At 35.2% G+C, this 16,516-nt stretch overlaps 1 protein-coding gene across 4 annotated transcripts; it reads right to left on the bottom strand.

Annotated features, from left to right (window-relative positions):
• Window positions 1-1,071: 1,071 nt before the first annotated feature.
• On the bottom strand, window positions 1,072-16,167 carry samd14 (sterile alpha motif domain containing 14). Of its 4 annotated transcripts, none has more exons than XM_051124974.1 (10): window positions 16,098-16,167; window positions 15,891-15,993; window positions 13,111-13,174; window positions 9,909-10,066; window positions 8,669-9,026; window positions 6,623-6,710; window positions 4,139-4,207; window positions 3,902-4,037; window positions 3,163-3,276; window positions 1,072-1,344 (listed from the first exon to the last, which is right to left on the bottom strand). In XM_051124974.1, exons 3-10 carry the CDS (start codon window positions 13,151-13,153, stop codon window positions 1,183-1,185), a joined length of 1,128 nt encoding a protein of 375 aa, XP_050980931.1. In that variant the 5' UTR covers window positions 13,154-13,174; window positions 15,891-15,993; window positions 16,098-16,167; the 3' UTR covers window positions 1,072-1,182. The 4 variants fall into 4 exon arrangements, with proteins under 4 accessions (XP_050980931.1, XP_050980928.1, XP_050980930.1 ...); XM_051124971.1 differs by lacking the exon at window positions 16,098-16,167 and adding an exon at window positions 15,766-15,808 and having other exon boundaries at window positions 13,111-13,160; window positions 15,891-16,089; XM_051124973.1 differs by lacking the exon at window positions 16,098-16,167 and adding an exon at window positions 15,766-15,779 and having other exon boundaries at window positions 13,111-13,160; window positions 15,891-16,089.
• Between the last annotated feature and the right edge of the window lie 349 nt (window positions 16,168-16,516).

The raw sequence follows: 16,516 nt of genomic DNA, 5'->3' as shown, positions 1-16,516 counted from the left end.
AATTAACGTTACTTATGTAATATCACAAGTAATACCATGTCTTGACACGACATCATGGTAATACCATGGTTTTCACTCATGTAAATATAATAATACGCGTATATGGTGACTATAATTCAGTATCATGGTATAAATCATAGTATGAAATCACTGTACCATATATTCCAAACAAATTTAAAAAATAAAGGTTTCCAGGTTCAGTACTATTTTGTAAATATAACGTCGTTTTTAATGTTTCACAACACTTGCATTTGTATTATTAATGATAATATTAATTATCCTTCATCAATACGAGCTTAGTGATAATAGTTCCGATTCGAGTTCATCTGAGAGATTCCAGTTCCTTAATGATTTCACAAATAGTTTATACTCTAGTAAAAGTACAAGTGTTCACTTTACATTTCAACTTGAGTAGTACAAAAGTGTATACTTGGGGCTATTTGATATAAAATACACATTTAAGATCGTGGCGTGTCTCAGTCTTACAGAAAAGCTAAAGAGAGCTAAATCTGACATTATATAAATTATTAGCACAGTTGAAATAATATTGAAATATTGCTTTATCTGTAGCATATTAAATCAGTGAGTTATGCATTGCTGTAATTGGATCATTCGAACTCACAAATGCATTGTTCAGTTCGCTTTGTGAACCAGTTCAACTGAATCGACTCGAGGTCTTGATGTACGATGCGAAATATCTCTATGATCGATGGTGAACAAATTATAATTCTTAGGGTACACTGGTCGCACTAAATGTTTCTGTTTCACTAAAAAGGACAAGGTTACAGTATATGTCAGCCCGTAGATTCAGAAGCAGCATCTCTTAAGTTCCTCTTGCTCATCCAGGTTCTGTTAAAGCTGTAAAATGATATTGAGGATATTGCAAAATTCTTCTTTTGTGAATGTTTTCTTGACAAACATGCTTAGGAGGTCTTATTAATGTACAATAAATTACAAATAAATGACAAAACAATGTACATTATACAACCATGACACCATTCACCTTTAGACACTTTGCACACATGCTCATGAATCAGTTTTCAATAAAATATGTAAATGAACAAATTTTGCAAGTTATCTTTATTACTATATCCATCAGTAATACATTGTGAAAGCCAAAGCAATGTTTGACATTAATAATGGCACCTGCAGCGTACTGTATTCAGTCTTTTATAAACGCCATCAAGTGGTCAGTAATTTTTGTCCATCTTCACTGTGTCCATTTTTCCCACTGTCCCGTTTTCCATGAACGCCATTCTGTCGCTCTGTCCTATCTTTACCAGCAGCAGAAAGCATCTTCTTTTTAAAACTGAAATCTGTGCCACGACTGCTATCACAGTCATTCTAAAAAAAAACAAAAAAACAAAAAACAGAGATGCGGAGCAGTTTAGAGCAACAATTTTGTACAAGAAGCAAACTATACCTTTGTTGGTTACAGGTGTAATGTCTGAAGAATGACTGCTCAAACAAACCAACAGGCAAATGTACCACATGCTTTAATTTAGTATATTCAAACAGCGCAGTAATTTATTCTCTGAGCACAAATTGAATACGCCTAACAAACCACCTTTAATATGATTAAGCTAGTGTGAATCTGTTTCACTTCAACATAATATGATTGTCCTTCTCAGTGAAAGATGCTTTTACGCTTTGTGTGCCAGTGCCATCGATCTACAAATTTTCCTCTCTGCATTTGAGATGACTGAAATGGCACTTCATGAAAAATCTATATTAATGTTCTACCTGTATATTACAATGTTTTTGCAGTTCTGCAACCTTTTTGTCCCTTTTTGGATTTAGAATTAAATACCTGCCCTCTTAGATGCATTTATATACACTACAAGCCAAAGTTTTTAAATAGATTTTTAAATGTTAAAAAAAAGGCTGCCAAGGCTGCATTTATTTAATCAAAAAATAAGTTTTAATGTAGTTTAAAATGTAATGTCCAAAGAACAGCATTTATTTAAAATAAAAATCATTTAACATTATGAATGTCTTTACTGTCACTTTTGATCAAATGTAATGTGTCCTTGCATGCATTAATTATATTATATTAATTATAATAATACAATATAATTACTATGTTTTAATTACATTGCATGTATTAATTTTTATTTGTTTGAATCTTACTAAGCTCAAACTTTTGAATAGTATCATGGTTTCCACAAAAATATTAGGCAGCAGAAACTGTTTTCAACATTGATAATGATAATAAATTTTCTTGAGCAGCAAATCAGCATATTAGAATGATTTCTAAAGGATCATAATTCATGTGATACTGAAAATTGGAGTAATGGCTGCTAAAAAAAAAATCAGCTTTTCCATCACAGGAACAAATTCCTTTAAAGGGGTCATCGGATGCAAAATTCACTTTTACATGTTGTTTGAACATAAATGTTTGTTGGTAGTGTGTGTACATATCCACCCTATAATTATAAATATATATGTTTAATCCCTAGTTATCACTTTCCCCGACGGCCCAGACGGTCCTGACACCGATTCAACATATTGAACTGGGCAAACTCCTGCCAAGGTAAGCCCGATGAGAGCCGACGTGTGAAACACACCAAACAATCTAGCCTGACAGACGCTGCCCAACGGCCTGCCGAGAGCCAACAACCGACCGTTGGCTTGATGTGTCCTGGCCTTAAAGTAATCAGTACAACTCGTCACCCCACGAAGAGAGAGGCGAGGTGAGCAGAGCATTAGCATTTAAAGGGACATGCAACAAAACAGGTTGCTGTAAACAGAGCTGATTTTGACAAAGTAAAAAGGGTGTGATTTACACTGCTATTGAGAAATTTTAACCAAAGCATGTTATAGACTTTTTATTAAGACCTTAAAGAATCATTTCAACTTGTGGATAATGGGCATCCCATGACCCCCTTAAAATGTAGTAAAACAGAAAATGGTTATTTTAAATTGCAACAATATTTCACAATTCTACTGTTTTTACTGTATTTTTTTTATCAAAGACAGCCTTCATAAGCATTTAAGTACTTTAACTTTTGTACTTTTGGTAGTGTACTTTTTATGTGCATTAATTAGTTAAGCCTTATACCTGGATGAGCTATTGTATTAAAGGTGCAAATCATTGGCATTGACCAAATTTAGACATGACTTGGTAATTTCTATGACAGAGTTTACGTTTAGTTATCTCACCCCATCTGAATGCTCAGGGAGGGTCTGATAGGGTTGTGATGACTCAGTCTTGCAGGGTCTGCAGTCTTCCAGTAAACCCACTGAAGAATCAAAGTCCTCATCAGTACTGGAGCCCTTGAAGAAAGAGGAAAGAGTGTTACAGTGCTGAAATATTCCATAACTGGCTGTTCAAAATAAAACAATAATCTCTGTCAAAGAGGCTATTAATTTAATCTATGAGAAAATTCATATAGAAATTCTAGTATTTATCATTATTTTCATTACTTTAAAGAGCTCACATCAGCTTTTTTTTCTTTCCCCAGGGTCTACCATTTGCAACTGCAATTTTTTCATGACTCTCTCTCTGACCCTCACGATTAATTGGACCACCTTTTATTTGTGAAATGAGAAATACTGTATACACAGAGGCTGTGAGTTTGCTAACGGATTAATATTTTAACTGCCCAATCACTCAATCCTTGAAATGTGCTGCTTAAACTATTAATGTCAGACTGAAAATAAACTTCAGCTGTTCTTTCAAAGATTTTCAGATGTAGAGTGCTGCGGGGATGCATAAAACCCGAAATGAGCTACCAATGGTTTAAGCTTTTTTTGAATGGGTTTTTGTTTAAAAGCCTGAAATAAGGTCTGAGGTGAACACAAGTTCAATATATTTTATGATTTATTCTATGGCATAAAATACAAATTTTAAGCTTTAAGTTGTTGGGGACCCTGTGGACTTTAGTTGAGATTAGGTTACCTGGGTGAAAGGTCTGGATGGAGACTGGATGTTCTTAGGGGAGCCAGAACCTCTTAATCTTTCACTAAACCAGGAGAAAGGCACAAACGGTGGACCAGAGGAACGCGAGGACCGGTTCTCTGTTCTCTCTGAATCCCTGGATACAAACACACAAAATATCTCACACATCTACATCTTAGATGGTGCTTAAATGACTGACATTAGCTGACTGAATGTAGGACAGATTCACACACATACCGATTTCCTGCTGATAGTCTGTTGGATCTGTCTTTCCTGACCTTTCCATATGTGCGACGTAAAGTGACCCTGCCCACAGAAAAACAAGCAGATAACCTTTAAAGCCCAACTCTGACCACTACTACAGGGACAGTGTTTACAATTATCAGAAAGATATATACAAATTGCTTAACTATAGCTGTCCCTGCATGTTTAACATTTAAGGAGTAGTTCACTTCCAGAACAAATATTTACAGATAATGTACTCACCCCCTTGTCATCCAAGATGTTCATGTCTTTCTTTCTTCAGTCGTAAAGAAATTATGTTTTTTGAGGAAAGCATTTCAGGATTTTTCTCCATATAGTGGACTTCTATGGTGCCCCGAGTTTGAACTTCCAAAATGTAGTTTAAATGTGGCTTCAAACGATCCCAAATGCACTTGTAAATGATTCCAGCTGAGGAAGAAGGGTCTTATCTAACAAAACGATCGATTATTATCATAAAAATAATACAATTTTTATACTTTTTCATGTCAAATGCTCGTCTGTCTTGCTGTCCCTGAACTGTTTTTGTTCCGGTTCATGACAGTTAGGTTATGTCGAAAAACTCCCATCTCATGCTCTCCCTCAACTTCAAAATTGTCCTATATCACTGTTTTACCATTTTTGTTAAGGGTGTTTGATCTCCTTCGCATGTTCACTTTGCAAAGACTGGGTCAGTACTTCTGCAGTGATGTAGAAAGATTTTGAAATAATTTTGAAGTTGATGGAAAAAAATACGATTGGATTTTTTCGACATACCCTAACTGCCTTGAACCAGACTACACAGAGTTCAGGCTGAGCAAGACAAGACGAGCGTTTAAGATTAAAAAGTATTTAAAATGCATTTTTCTAATGAAAATAACCAATTGTTTTGCTAGATAAGACCCTTCCAACTTGGCTGGATTTGTTTACAACCGCATTTGGGAACGTTTGAAGCCACATTTAAACTGCATTTTGGAAGTTCAAACTTGGGGCACCATAGCGGGCCATTATATGAAGAAAAATCCTGAAAAGTTTTCTTTAAAAAACATAATTTCTTTACGACTAAAGAAAGAAAGACATGAACATCTTGGATGACAAGGGGGTGAGTACATTATCTGTGAATTTTGGTTCTGGAAGTGGACTTCTCCTTTAAAAACTAGGGCTACCAAAATTACTGTGTTAATGCAGGCGATTAATTATTCCAGTTTAATGGAGTTAAAAATATTTAATGCATTTAATGCAGGGGCGGGGCTAGCGTAGGCCAACCCACTCACAAATGCTACTTCTTTCTCTTTTTTTTTTCTTGACAAGAAGTGCATTTGTTTAGTCACAGAACGTCTTTATGTCCACATCAAACAGGAGATTTTTCAGACGTGCACTTCACTTCACGTGGTAACGGTACGGGTGATGAGGGATCTTTAAGTAGAACAACAGTGAACTGTGGTCAGATGAGATGCTGTCAAGCCATATGTCAGTAAAAACTAATTTTCCTGTCCTGTCAGCCATTATACTGTGCTCATCTATATTTAATTTAGAATTTAGTGTTTGATAAATGTATTCAATTTCTGTATATTTCCTACTTGCTGATGGGCACAGGTAAATATGACATTTATTATAATGGATTTATGTGAAGATTGTTTTAAGTTCAATTAAATTAGAAGTTGTTATTTTTTAAAATCTACTCAATTATCCACCTTATTTTTCCCATAAGTGTGAGTGCAGCCATTTGTAATTTTTTTGTGCCTGTCTCATCCACTTCCAGTATTTTTAGCTGCACAAAAAGCTTGTTTTGCTGCTTGATATTGCAAACTGGTGTGTCTTACCATATTATATATCATTTAATGTATTATCTTAATTATAAACACACTGGTTTGTAGTGCAAATTGTTTTACCATTTACTGCACTTCGATATTCTTCTTGTTATTTCCCTATGGTGGATTATGAACCGGACGTCTAACACATTATCAGAAAACAGCTTACTTCCGCATTGAAAAATAAGGTGGATACTGTAATGTTAAATGGCTATATTCAATGGTTAAATATCAGAAAAAAAAAAAACATTTCATAGAGACATCAGAAGTATTGGTATCAGTGACACCATCATTCATAAAAAAAGATGCCACTAAACAAATATTTAAAAAATATATACTGTCTTCATGTTGTTTCTACATTAATTTGAAAATTGCATGTAAAATTGTTGCAATATAAAGGTATATTTAAAAATGTTCATGTTAGGTGGGATTAATCATGATTAATTTCAGAAAAAAAATGTGTGATTAATTACTTAATTTTTTTTTATCAATTGAAAGCACTATTAAAAACATTTAAAATCTTCCAAAATGTTTAGTGAAATAGCTAGCATACTCTATGTACTATAAAGACTGTGTCTTGTTCAATGTCTGCACTGTAATTAACAGGCAAATTGGTCCAAACTTGCTGATTTTTTATTATTTCATAGTTCAAGACTCATAGGATACTAACCCCAAATCAAGAAAACGTCTCCTGGTTTTCTTGTCCAGCAGCACTGTAGGACTATCAGGTTCATCAGGGCCTGTGTCATGACTGTCGTCTGAAAACAGATCATTAATATAAGCATCAGAATCCAGATCAGAATCTGGGGCCAGCTTTTTGAAACATTTAATGTGGTTCAGAATGATCTGACCAAGTGGCAAGATTACCAAATCTGAATTCTCAAATGGGACAACATATCAGTTCTTCAAAAGAAATTTGACTGGATATCTGATATAATCAGATTGGAACATATCTTGTGGGTTGTTCAACAGAAAAAAGGATTCTGTAATCGGATTAGATCATGTTATCCAGTCTTGGTTTTGATCTGGATCAAACATTTCAGTATGTGGTGTTCAAAACAATTTTGGATTGGGATACCTTTGATCCAAAAATTAGGATTATCCTGATGCCAGTGGAAGGGTGGATTCAGACTGGTTTCAGATTTCAAGAACAACATTTTTAAAAAATTTTAAAAATATATCCTACATTGAGTCGGCAAAGTCCCTTCAAGGCAAGTCATTTCACTCAGCGGCCATCTTTGAAACGCCTCTCGGGCAGGCAAGTGCAGCTCCTATCTCTCTGAATGGGGAAACATCAAATTCTCCAAAACTGTTCACCATGCTTGATTTCATATTTGAAATCACCAATAAAATCTGACAAGAACTGCCTCATAAATATTGTTCCTCATGCTTCAATAGCGTTAAAGGGGTGATCGGATGCCCATTTTCCACAAGTTGATATGATTCTTTAGGGTCTTAATGAAAAGTCTATAATATACCTTGGTTAAAAATTCTCAATGGTTGTGTAAAACAAAACCCTTTTTACCTTGCCAAAATGAGCTCTGCAAAAATCATCTCTGCCCCTCTCTTCTCTCTGTGGAGAGACGAGCCTGTTTACTTTAGCCGTGTTTAGCCGCTAAACTTGCTAACTAGCACATTATTAGGAAAGGCGATCGCAAAGATTCATAAAAAAAATATCACACTCACTTCTGCTGTAAGTGACGCTGGATCATGAATGATTTGCGCGAACATAGACAGATATATGTAGATCTGGAGGCGCATTCCCTTCACAAATAAACGTAATCTACTGCATCTTCAGCAGCTCAGATGTCGGGAGTAAATGATGACCACTATGTTCATTATTACATCCAGCAACACAACACCTCAATTGCTCAATCAGATATTCTTGTCTAACTTACATCCCTGCTCCGGCATGGAAACAAAGAGGGCAAACTGTTACAGCTGATCTGAGGTAAGACGCTCATGTCAATCAACTATCGTGGGAGCGGCCTCTGTTGGTGTGATGCCACAACGACAAGCATCTGAGAATGACCCCTTTAAAAAAGATTATTTTTAAGGCTAGATCAGCCAGTACGCATGCCCAGTACTGAGCGCACGTCTCAGAACGCTGACTGTTTTATAGCAACCGGGACTTCTAACGGCAGCTGCAGTGATGCGCTGACTTTATTAATCAACAATTGGCTCTTTCATTAAGAAGGCGGGGCTTCGCGGCCATACATATATATATATATATATATATATATATATTTAAAAGTCTGTATCTGGATTACAATGATCTAATCCAATGTTGCTTTAAAAATAAGTAAAAAAGTAAGAAGAATTACCTGATCAAGGATAGCAAAACAAGGGATTTCCAAATATGAATCATTCTGAACTCTGAACTTCATCTAAACATTTTGAACTTTTTGAACCAGAATTTAGTCCAGATCAGAATCAGAACAGAAGCTCAATATTAAAATATACAGTAATTCAGGTCAGAGTCAGAATCAGGATCAGAATCACTATTACAATCAAAATATCAGAATCAGAATTCACATTTATTGAGATAACTTCTAAGTAACTTGCTGATTTGGTGGTTAGCACGTCATATTAAATAATCATAATGTAGCATTATATACATAATTGATATATACATATACAAATATATGCGGCAAACTGATGCGAGATCACATGGTATTATATTACATTAGATAAGATGTTCATATGCAGTTCAAACCTTCGCTCTGTGAGTATTCTCCATAGTGTAGAAGGGGTTGGCTGCTCTCACGAGACTTAAGGTGGTCTGTCTGGCAAAGATGGGCTGGGGAAGATGTCTCTGAATGCACGCAGGGTCTGGTGGGAGACTTGGTTGGGGTGAGGGGAAAAGCTTCTTGAGAGGGGGTGTTCAGGAGGTGCCTGTAGCTCCGTCTTTCATCTTGTGCTTCCCTTTCTCCAACCACAGTGCAGGGGTCAAAGGTGAAGGTTCGGTCTCTCCGTGAGGAAGGGGAGGAAAGGAGCAGGTCAGAAGAGGGGGAGGAGCAGCGAAAGGAAGGGTGGAGTGGAGAAGAGGAGGTCTGCACGGAGCCACCAAAACTCTAAACCACAGACACACACAATGACGTCTCACATGAATGTGTGTTTTTTGGGGTCAACTGAAACTAAAGCCACAAAAAACTTACTTGAAATTGATATAAACAGAATTTAAATAAAATATATTTAAAACAACAACAACAACAACAACAACAGCAACAACAACTAAAACCTATATTATTTCAGCTGTTTGCCAAACATTTCTCATTTTCTTTTGGTTTAACTTGATTCAGTAAAATAACTAAATTAAACCAAAAAATAATAAAAACTATCTAGATATGTACTTACACAAATAACAAAAATGGCTAAAACTTTAAATTAAAATGAAAATGAAAACATAAAACATAAAAATTAAAACAAAATGATAATAAAGAGATTATAATAGTTTCTCAGTTATACTAAAATTGAATTAAAAGTGCTTAGAATAAAGAGGTTTAGTTGAAGGGAAGACTGTCGGTGAATAACTTAGATTTGGGTATGTTCCTATATATAAAAATATATTATCTAATAAATGTATTAAAATAAAATTTAAAATTAATAAAATATGTATATAAAATTTCTAAATTAATTTTGGAAAAAAGTTTATAATTTTATTAAGCAAGGATGCATTACATTGATCAAAAATGACAGTAAAGACTTTTATCATTTAACTAAATACTTCTACTCATCATAGAATCCTGAAATCCTAATAAGAAATGTTTCTTGAGCTCCATATTATTGTCTCCAGTTGTGACCATGAAGACCAGAGTAATGGCTGCTAAAAATTTCATCACAGGAATAAATTAAATTTTAAAATATATTAAAATAGTAGGCAATTATTGAATAATATTTAATAATATTACTGTTTTTACTCTATTTCTGATCAAGCATCCACAGCGTACACACACCATTCTATCAATGCTGTCATCTCCATCTATCGAGCTCACGCTATCTCTCAGGCGGGTTCGGGAGGGCCGATGCCTCCTGGTTTTGATTGACAGTTGTGCTTTGGCTTTCTGTAGGCTGCTGTCAAGTCGTTCGGTCTCTGGAACTGCCTCCGTCAGATCTAATGTGGTATAAAACACATGAACGTATGTTTACTTCCCGAGTTCTTTTGATAGTTAGCATTTGGAGGCAAGCATATAGACCAAAACGCACAAACTAACACCACAAATATGATGAAAATCCTGATAAAAGACTGCTGTACTGCTCTCAACACACACATTAGTGTTCTCGTTACAATCCATAAAATGCAGTGACACCGTAAAGCAGGCCTGAAGCTCTATTAAGCTGTCAACAGCCTAGATTACTTATAAGAATGATGGGTGGCCATTCCTCATGTACACCCTAGGGGTGTGTGTTAGGGTCAGTGAAACAGGAAGTACACAAACACACACTACCAAATACACTAAAGTGGGAGAATGACACTGGGCAGTGTGTAGATGTGTGCAAAGCACAAACTTAAAGCTAGAGATCAACAAGAGTTTTCATATTCCAATATTTTGTGTTTACAGAGTGAAAAAACAAACAAACAAACTGCACATCTCCACATGATTATATTCACAAATATAAATTTGCTGTGATTTAGCTCTGTGAAACCTAGCACACATATGGATACAGTTAAAGTCAAAAGTTTACATACACCTTGCAGAATCTGCAAAATGTTAATTATTTTGCCAAAATAAAAGGGATCATACAAAATGAATGTTATTTTTTATTTATTTAGTTCTGACCTGAATAAGATATTTCACATAAAGGACATTTACATAGTCTACAAGAGGAAAGTAAAAATGATGCTGTTTAAAAGTTTACATACACTTAATTCTTAATACTGTGCTGTTACCTGAATAATCCACAGCTGTTTTTTTTTTTTGTTTTTTTTAGTTTTTTTTTAGTGATGGTTGTTCATGAATTCCTTGTTTGCCCTGAACAGTTGCCCGCTGTTCTTCATAAAAATGCTTCAGGTCCCACAAATTCCTTGGTTTTCAGCATTTTTGTGTATTTGAACCCTTTCCAGCAATGACTGTATGATTTTGAGATCCATCTTTTCACACTGAGGACAACTGAGGGACTCATATGCAGCTATTACAGAAGGTTCACACACTCACTGAGGGGGGAAGGGGGTAATTTGAAGATTACGGCAAATTTAACTTATTTTGTCTTCTGGGAGACATGTAAGTATCTTCTGTAGCTTCTGAAGGGCAGTACTAAAAGAAAAATATGATATTTAGGCAAAATAAGAAAAATGTAAGCATCCTCATAAGTTTACACCCCTGGCTCAGTGTTAAAAATGTAACTATTCTTTTCTCTTACGCACTATATGTAAACATCTTTTCTGCAAAATACCTTATTCAGGTCAGTACTAAATAAAAAATAACATGCATTTGTACAATCCCTCTTATTTTGGTAAAATAATTAACATTTTGCATATTCTGCAAAGTGTATGTAAACTTTTGACTTCAACGACAGATAGATAGATAGATAGATAGATAGATAGATAGATAGTGAAAACATTAAAATCACTATCCTGTGGTCATTTTTGTGTATTTAAAAAATCTTTTTACAATACTATTATTTTATTTTATTTTATTATTTTTTTTAGAAATAGTATGTCTCATTCGTTTTGTGCTATGGTACTTTGTTGTCACGTGACATTAATGTTTATCACATGACCTCATCCTACTGAATTTTTAATTGCAGTGGTGAATAAAGGCAGAAAAAGCAGTCATCTGACAATGAAGGTCAAATAAAGTGTACTGCATTGTGGCATTGTTTGGAAAAAATGGTACCAACACTGTTACTGTACCTTTTTAAAAGGTACTAATATACACATTTACATACTATTCTGCACACTTTGGATAATAATATGTACCTTTAAGGTACTTTTTGAAACGTACCACCCAGTGACAGCAGTTTTTTTTCCTGAGCATATGCCCTGTTGTACAGTGCATATTTTGGAAAATGTAAGCAATCCAAGTATTCCATGCCTACATTTGCATATGAATAGTACACATACTACAAGCATTTGCAGTGCTTGGATTGTAGCTGTTTCCCTCACTAAAGCCATTTAAAGGAATAGTCAGAAATAAAATTCTGTCATCATTTACACTTGTCATTCTGTCATCATTTACTCTCAGGTTGTTCCAAACCTGTATGATTTTTTTTTCTTCTGTGGAACACAAAAAAAGACTTTGTTAGTAACCAAACAGTTGACAGTAGTCACTGGGTTCCATAGTATTTTTTCCATACTTATGGAAGTCAGTGGCTACCGTAAACTATTTGGTAACTATCATTCTTCAAAATATCTTCAGTGTTCAGCAGAAGAAAGAAACTTATACAGGTTTACAGCAACTTGAGGGTGAACAGAATGACAATAGTATATAATGACAGAATTAAAATTTTGTGGTTATCCCTTTAGGAACTATCCCTTCACAATCTTATACCTTGGTCTTCTTGTCATTTAATACTTGTTTCAAATAAAATATGTAATGTTCTGATTAACCTCATAGCTGGTTGGCTTGGTTCATGGCTTATAATGCTTTAACAAAGACTTTTTAAAAATCCCTATAGGAAAAAATGAATGGAAAAATACTTCTGGAATCAACACCACAGATAAACTGTGTGGGCACTAATGCACTCTATGTTGTAGGCTGCTTATGGGAAGTGGGAACATGCTCATTTTGTATGTTAAGACCCTGTCACATGGTTCTACTCTATTCCATAGGCAAAACCTTTCTTCTTCCAACTTGTTTTCAGATCTCAGCACTAATTCCCGTGGTGACGTAGACACTGACTCAGCAAGCTGTACCTTCGAATCCTGTACAAAAATCCCATGAAGCCAAACTCTTAAATGTCCCCATTACATCTACCATTATTTCTCAACCATGATAGATGGCATCTAAAAATTCACAAAAAAGCTGAATAAAATATTTATGACTCTAAAACAAACCAGCGCACATGCTCAGAGAGAATCGTAGCCCCTGGTGCTTTTAGAGGCCAGACTGTAGCTGCTCTCTCCTGTAATGCGCTCAGTGCATTGGGAGTGTGGAAATGAAGATCTGGACATTAATGGAGGGGGGAGGGGATGGGCAGACGGGAGAGGTCACTCACCAAACACATCCTCTTCTGCCTCGGCCAGCGGAGTGGAGGACATCTTCAATCTGAAAGAGTGACACTTTAAAATTTAACTTTAAAATCTGTCTTGGCCACAAACAGAGCGGTGGCAGTCTGGGATTTTCAAGCGGGGAAGCACAGATGTCACTGATCAATTGAAAAGTACTAAGAACTGTTCTTTTTGTGTCTACAGTGTTGATTCTAAAATCTGCTTCTCAAGCTACCACTAAATGAAAGTCACTGAAAATAACTGACCAAGCTCAGAACTGTATGTAGACACAAATGGAAATAAACAAATGAAGGTTAAACTAAATGGTTAATGACAAACTATTTCCAAGTATGTACAAATATGTTTTAAATTTCTGAATTACTACAGTTGGATTTTTGGGGAAACCAAACACTGTGTTAAAGAGGGTTTATGTGTAGTATTTTATATTGCATACTGTATAATTGTTAAATTCACAAAAATATAAACTCTCTTAGTAGGGGCAATAAAAAAACCCAAATATACAACACTGACCAGTTGGCCAGGTTGGATTTGGCTGCCACTTACACAGTGTCCAGGCAACAGGCCGATGTGCCATCTGCTGCCCAGCACCTCACAACGGTCAGTGCCCTTACCATAATATTCATAACATCTATCTATCTATCTATCTATCTATCTATCTATCTATCTATCTATCTATCTGTCTATCTATCTATCTGTCACTGTCTGTCTGTCTATCCATTCATCCATCCATGTGCTCAAAGTCTGTTTGTCTATATTTGTCTGCACATTTTTTTGTTTATCTGTATCTATACTGTTAAAAAAGAAAATCAGTGACATTTATGGGGGAGCTTTACTGTAAAAAAACATTTTAAGTTTATAGAATTAAATTAAATTTACAGTAAAAAAAAACATGTATTTATTTATATACATATATATAAACATATTTTTACCTGCATATTATACTGACAACCATTCAAAGCTAATCACAAAGAGGTATATAATAGATAAAAGGTGTCATGCATCATCATACACATCATACTCTTAAAAATAAAGGTTCTTTATTGACACCAATGGTTCTATGAAGAACCTTGAACATCCATCGAACCTTTCAAATGCAGAAGAAGTTTCTTTATAGTCGAAAAAGGCTCTTTAGATTTTTTAAATGTTCTTTAAAATGGTTCTTTTAGGAACTGTTTACTGAAAGGTTCTTTGGGGAACCAAAAGTGGGTTCTTCGATGGCATCACTGCAGAAACATCCTTTTGGAACCTTTATTTTTAAGTGTGTATCTTAGTATTTTTGTCTTGTTTCTAGCTAAATATCTTAAAATCAATTAAAATCAATCAAATAAAAATTCTTAAATCAAGATGGATTTACTAGATAAGCAGAGATATTAAAGATATTTAGTCTTGTTTCCTGAGGGGGAAAAAAATCTAAATTAAGTGTATTTTGCTTAAAACAAGTAAAATTATCTGCCAGTGGGGTAAGGAAAATACTCTTAAAATAAGATTATTTTTTTATACCCCACTGACAGATAATTTTACTTGTTTTAGTCTTGTCCCCCCAGGAAATAAGACTAAACTTCTATGTAATTTTGCTTATCTAGTAAATGCATCTTGATTTTTTTTTAAAGACAAAAATATTAAAGAAAAGACAAAAATACTAAGTAAAATAAGCCTTTTTTGAAGTGTGGTAACAAAGATTACACTGAAATAATGCAATAATCCGTATTTAAAAGGAATTTTTTACTTTTTTTCCACTGTAAATGATAAGATGACCTGTTCTTTTCACTTCAGAAAACTAGTATTTTGCTGTAAAATTACACAAAATACCCTTTTTTTAAACCAAATAACTTATTGTTAAGCAGTTAACAGGTTTTTACTGCAGTATTTTATTTTATTTTATTTCTATTTACAGTGATGGAATAGCGTTTAGAGAGGGATTGTGATTAGGAGAGGTGGCTGAAAAAGGTTCACCTCCCCTGTGGTTAAGTTCAAACCCCTGATCCATTAACTAGGGTCTCTTCCACACTCTCAAAAGCAGTCACTTTTGTACCTTATTTACTCCTAAAAGGTGCATATTGGTACCTTAAAGGTACATATTACTACCTTTTGAAATGATACTGCCCCAGTGACAGCTTTTGCACCTTTTTTGGGCTGAACAGTCACTAAATACAGAATAAACACAAGACAGGACTATAATTTTATAACAAACACCAAACATTTTAGCTCTTATTAAGAAATCACTGTAATCTGGGCAACTGACACTGTCCGTATGACTACAAGGGCCTCACTTTCACAAGTCATCTCACTGTGATGGAGATATGAAGCTAATGGCCATAAAACTGCCCCCCCGCACACATTATCCCATCTATAAGAATTAGGGGGGGTTGGGCTGCTAAGTAGCTGACAGGCAGGGAATGGCAATAGCAAACAAATCGATATGGAGATGGGAGGGGACGAATCTGACCTGTGTGCACATATCAGCAAATAAAAGCTTAGTTTCACTGCAGGGCTAAAACAACTGAAATGGTACATGCTCATCAACATTTCCCTGGCTACGCAGATATGCATAACCTTGTATTCAATACACACAATGCCTGATCAAGAAATATGTGTGAAAAGAAGTACTTACATTCTTTAAAGAAAACATTAATATAGCTCACCTCTGCTATAAGAGCTGCAGAAGACAATCAGGACAAACAGAGGCTGTAAATCATAAATATTTCATTAAGACAAATGGATGGAAGGGGGACAGGATGGAGGAGGAAAGCTGGATAAACAGACTCACCTCTATGTAGTTGCGTATCCCACAGCAAAGCTCAGCTGCTGGGATGGGCTGACATACTGCTCCTCTGCCCTGCTCACGGGATGCTGCTGGAGGACTTCTGTTCCTGGATGAGCACAAATTTACAACGTCATTGGGCTACTCTGCGTGTACAAACTCACACACACACATAGTCCTTAGCAACAGAATGTCAGACACTGCTATACACACCCAAGGACAGTGATGAAATGAAGGAGGCTGAGAGAGAGAGGGAGAGACAGAAAGGGGAGGGAGGCAGAGGCACATGTGCATCATGAATCAATGTTATTACCACTCCAACAACCAATCAGCTTTTATGCTCCATCGCAGAAGAAATCTATATGTGTGTCTGCTTCCATTTCACTTACAAATATATTTACAAAAAGGTACTTAGGTGCAGGCTATGTATGGTGAATCTGACTATGTTAGAACTGATGTGGATTATCATCCTAAAAAATGCAATGACACTTCTTCAAAAACATATACAGCATGATTTTAGTATGCATGCTATTAATAACAGCATTTGTTTTCTCAATGAATTTATAGGTTAAATCATGTTTTACAGTTACTATTAGATAAATGTTAATAGAGTAAGTACTTAATACCTTACA

This window comes from Labeo rohita, chromosome 12, assembly GCF_022985175.1.
Source record: "Labeo rohita strain BAU-BD-2019 chromosome 12, IGBB_LRoh.1.0, whole genome shotgun sequence".
NCBI lineage: Eukaryota > Metazoa > Chordata > Actinopteri > Cypriniformes > Cyprinidae > Labeo > Labeo rohita.
Note: the sequence above shows the minus strand (reverse complement) of the source record. Positions and strands in the feature narration are given on the sequence as shown.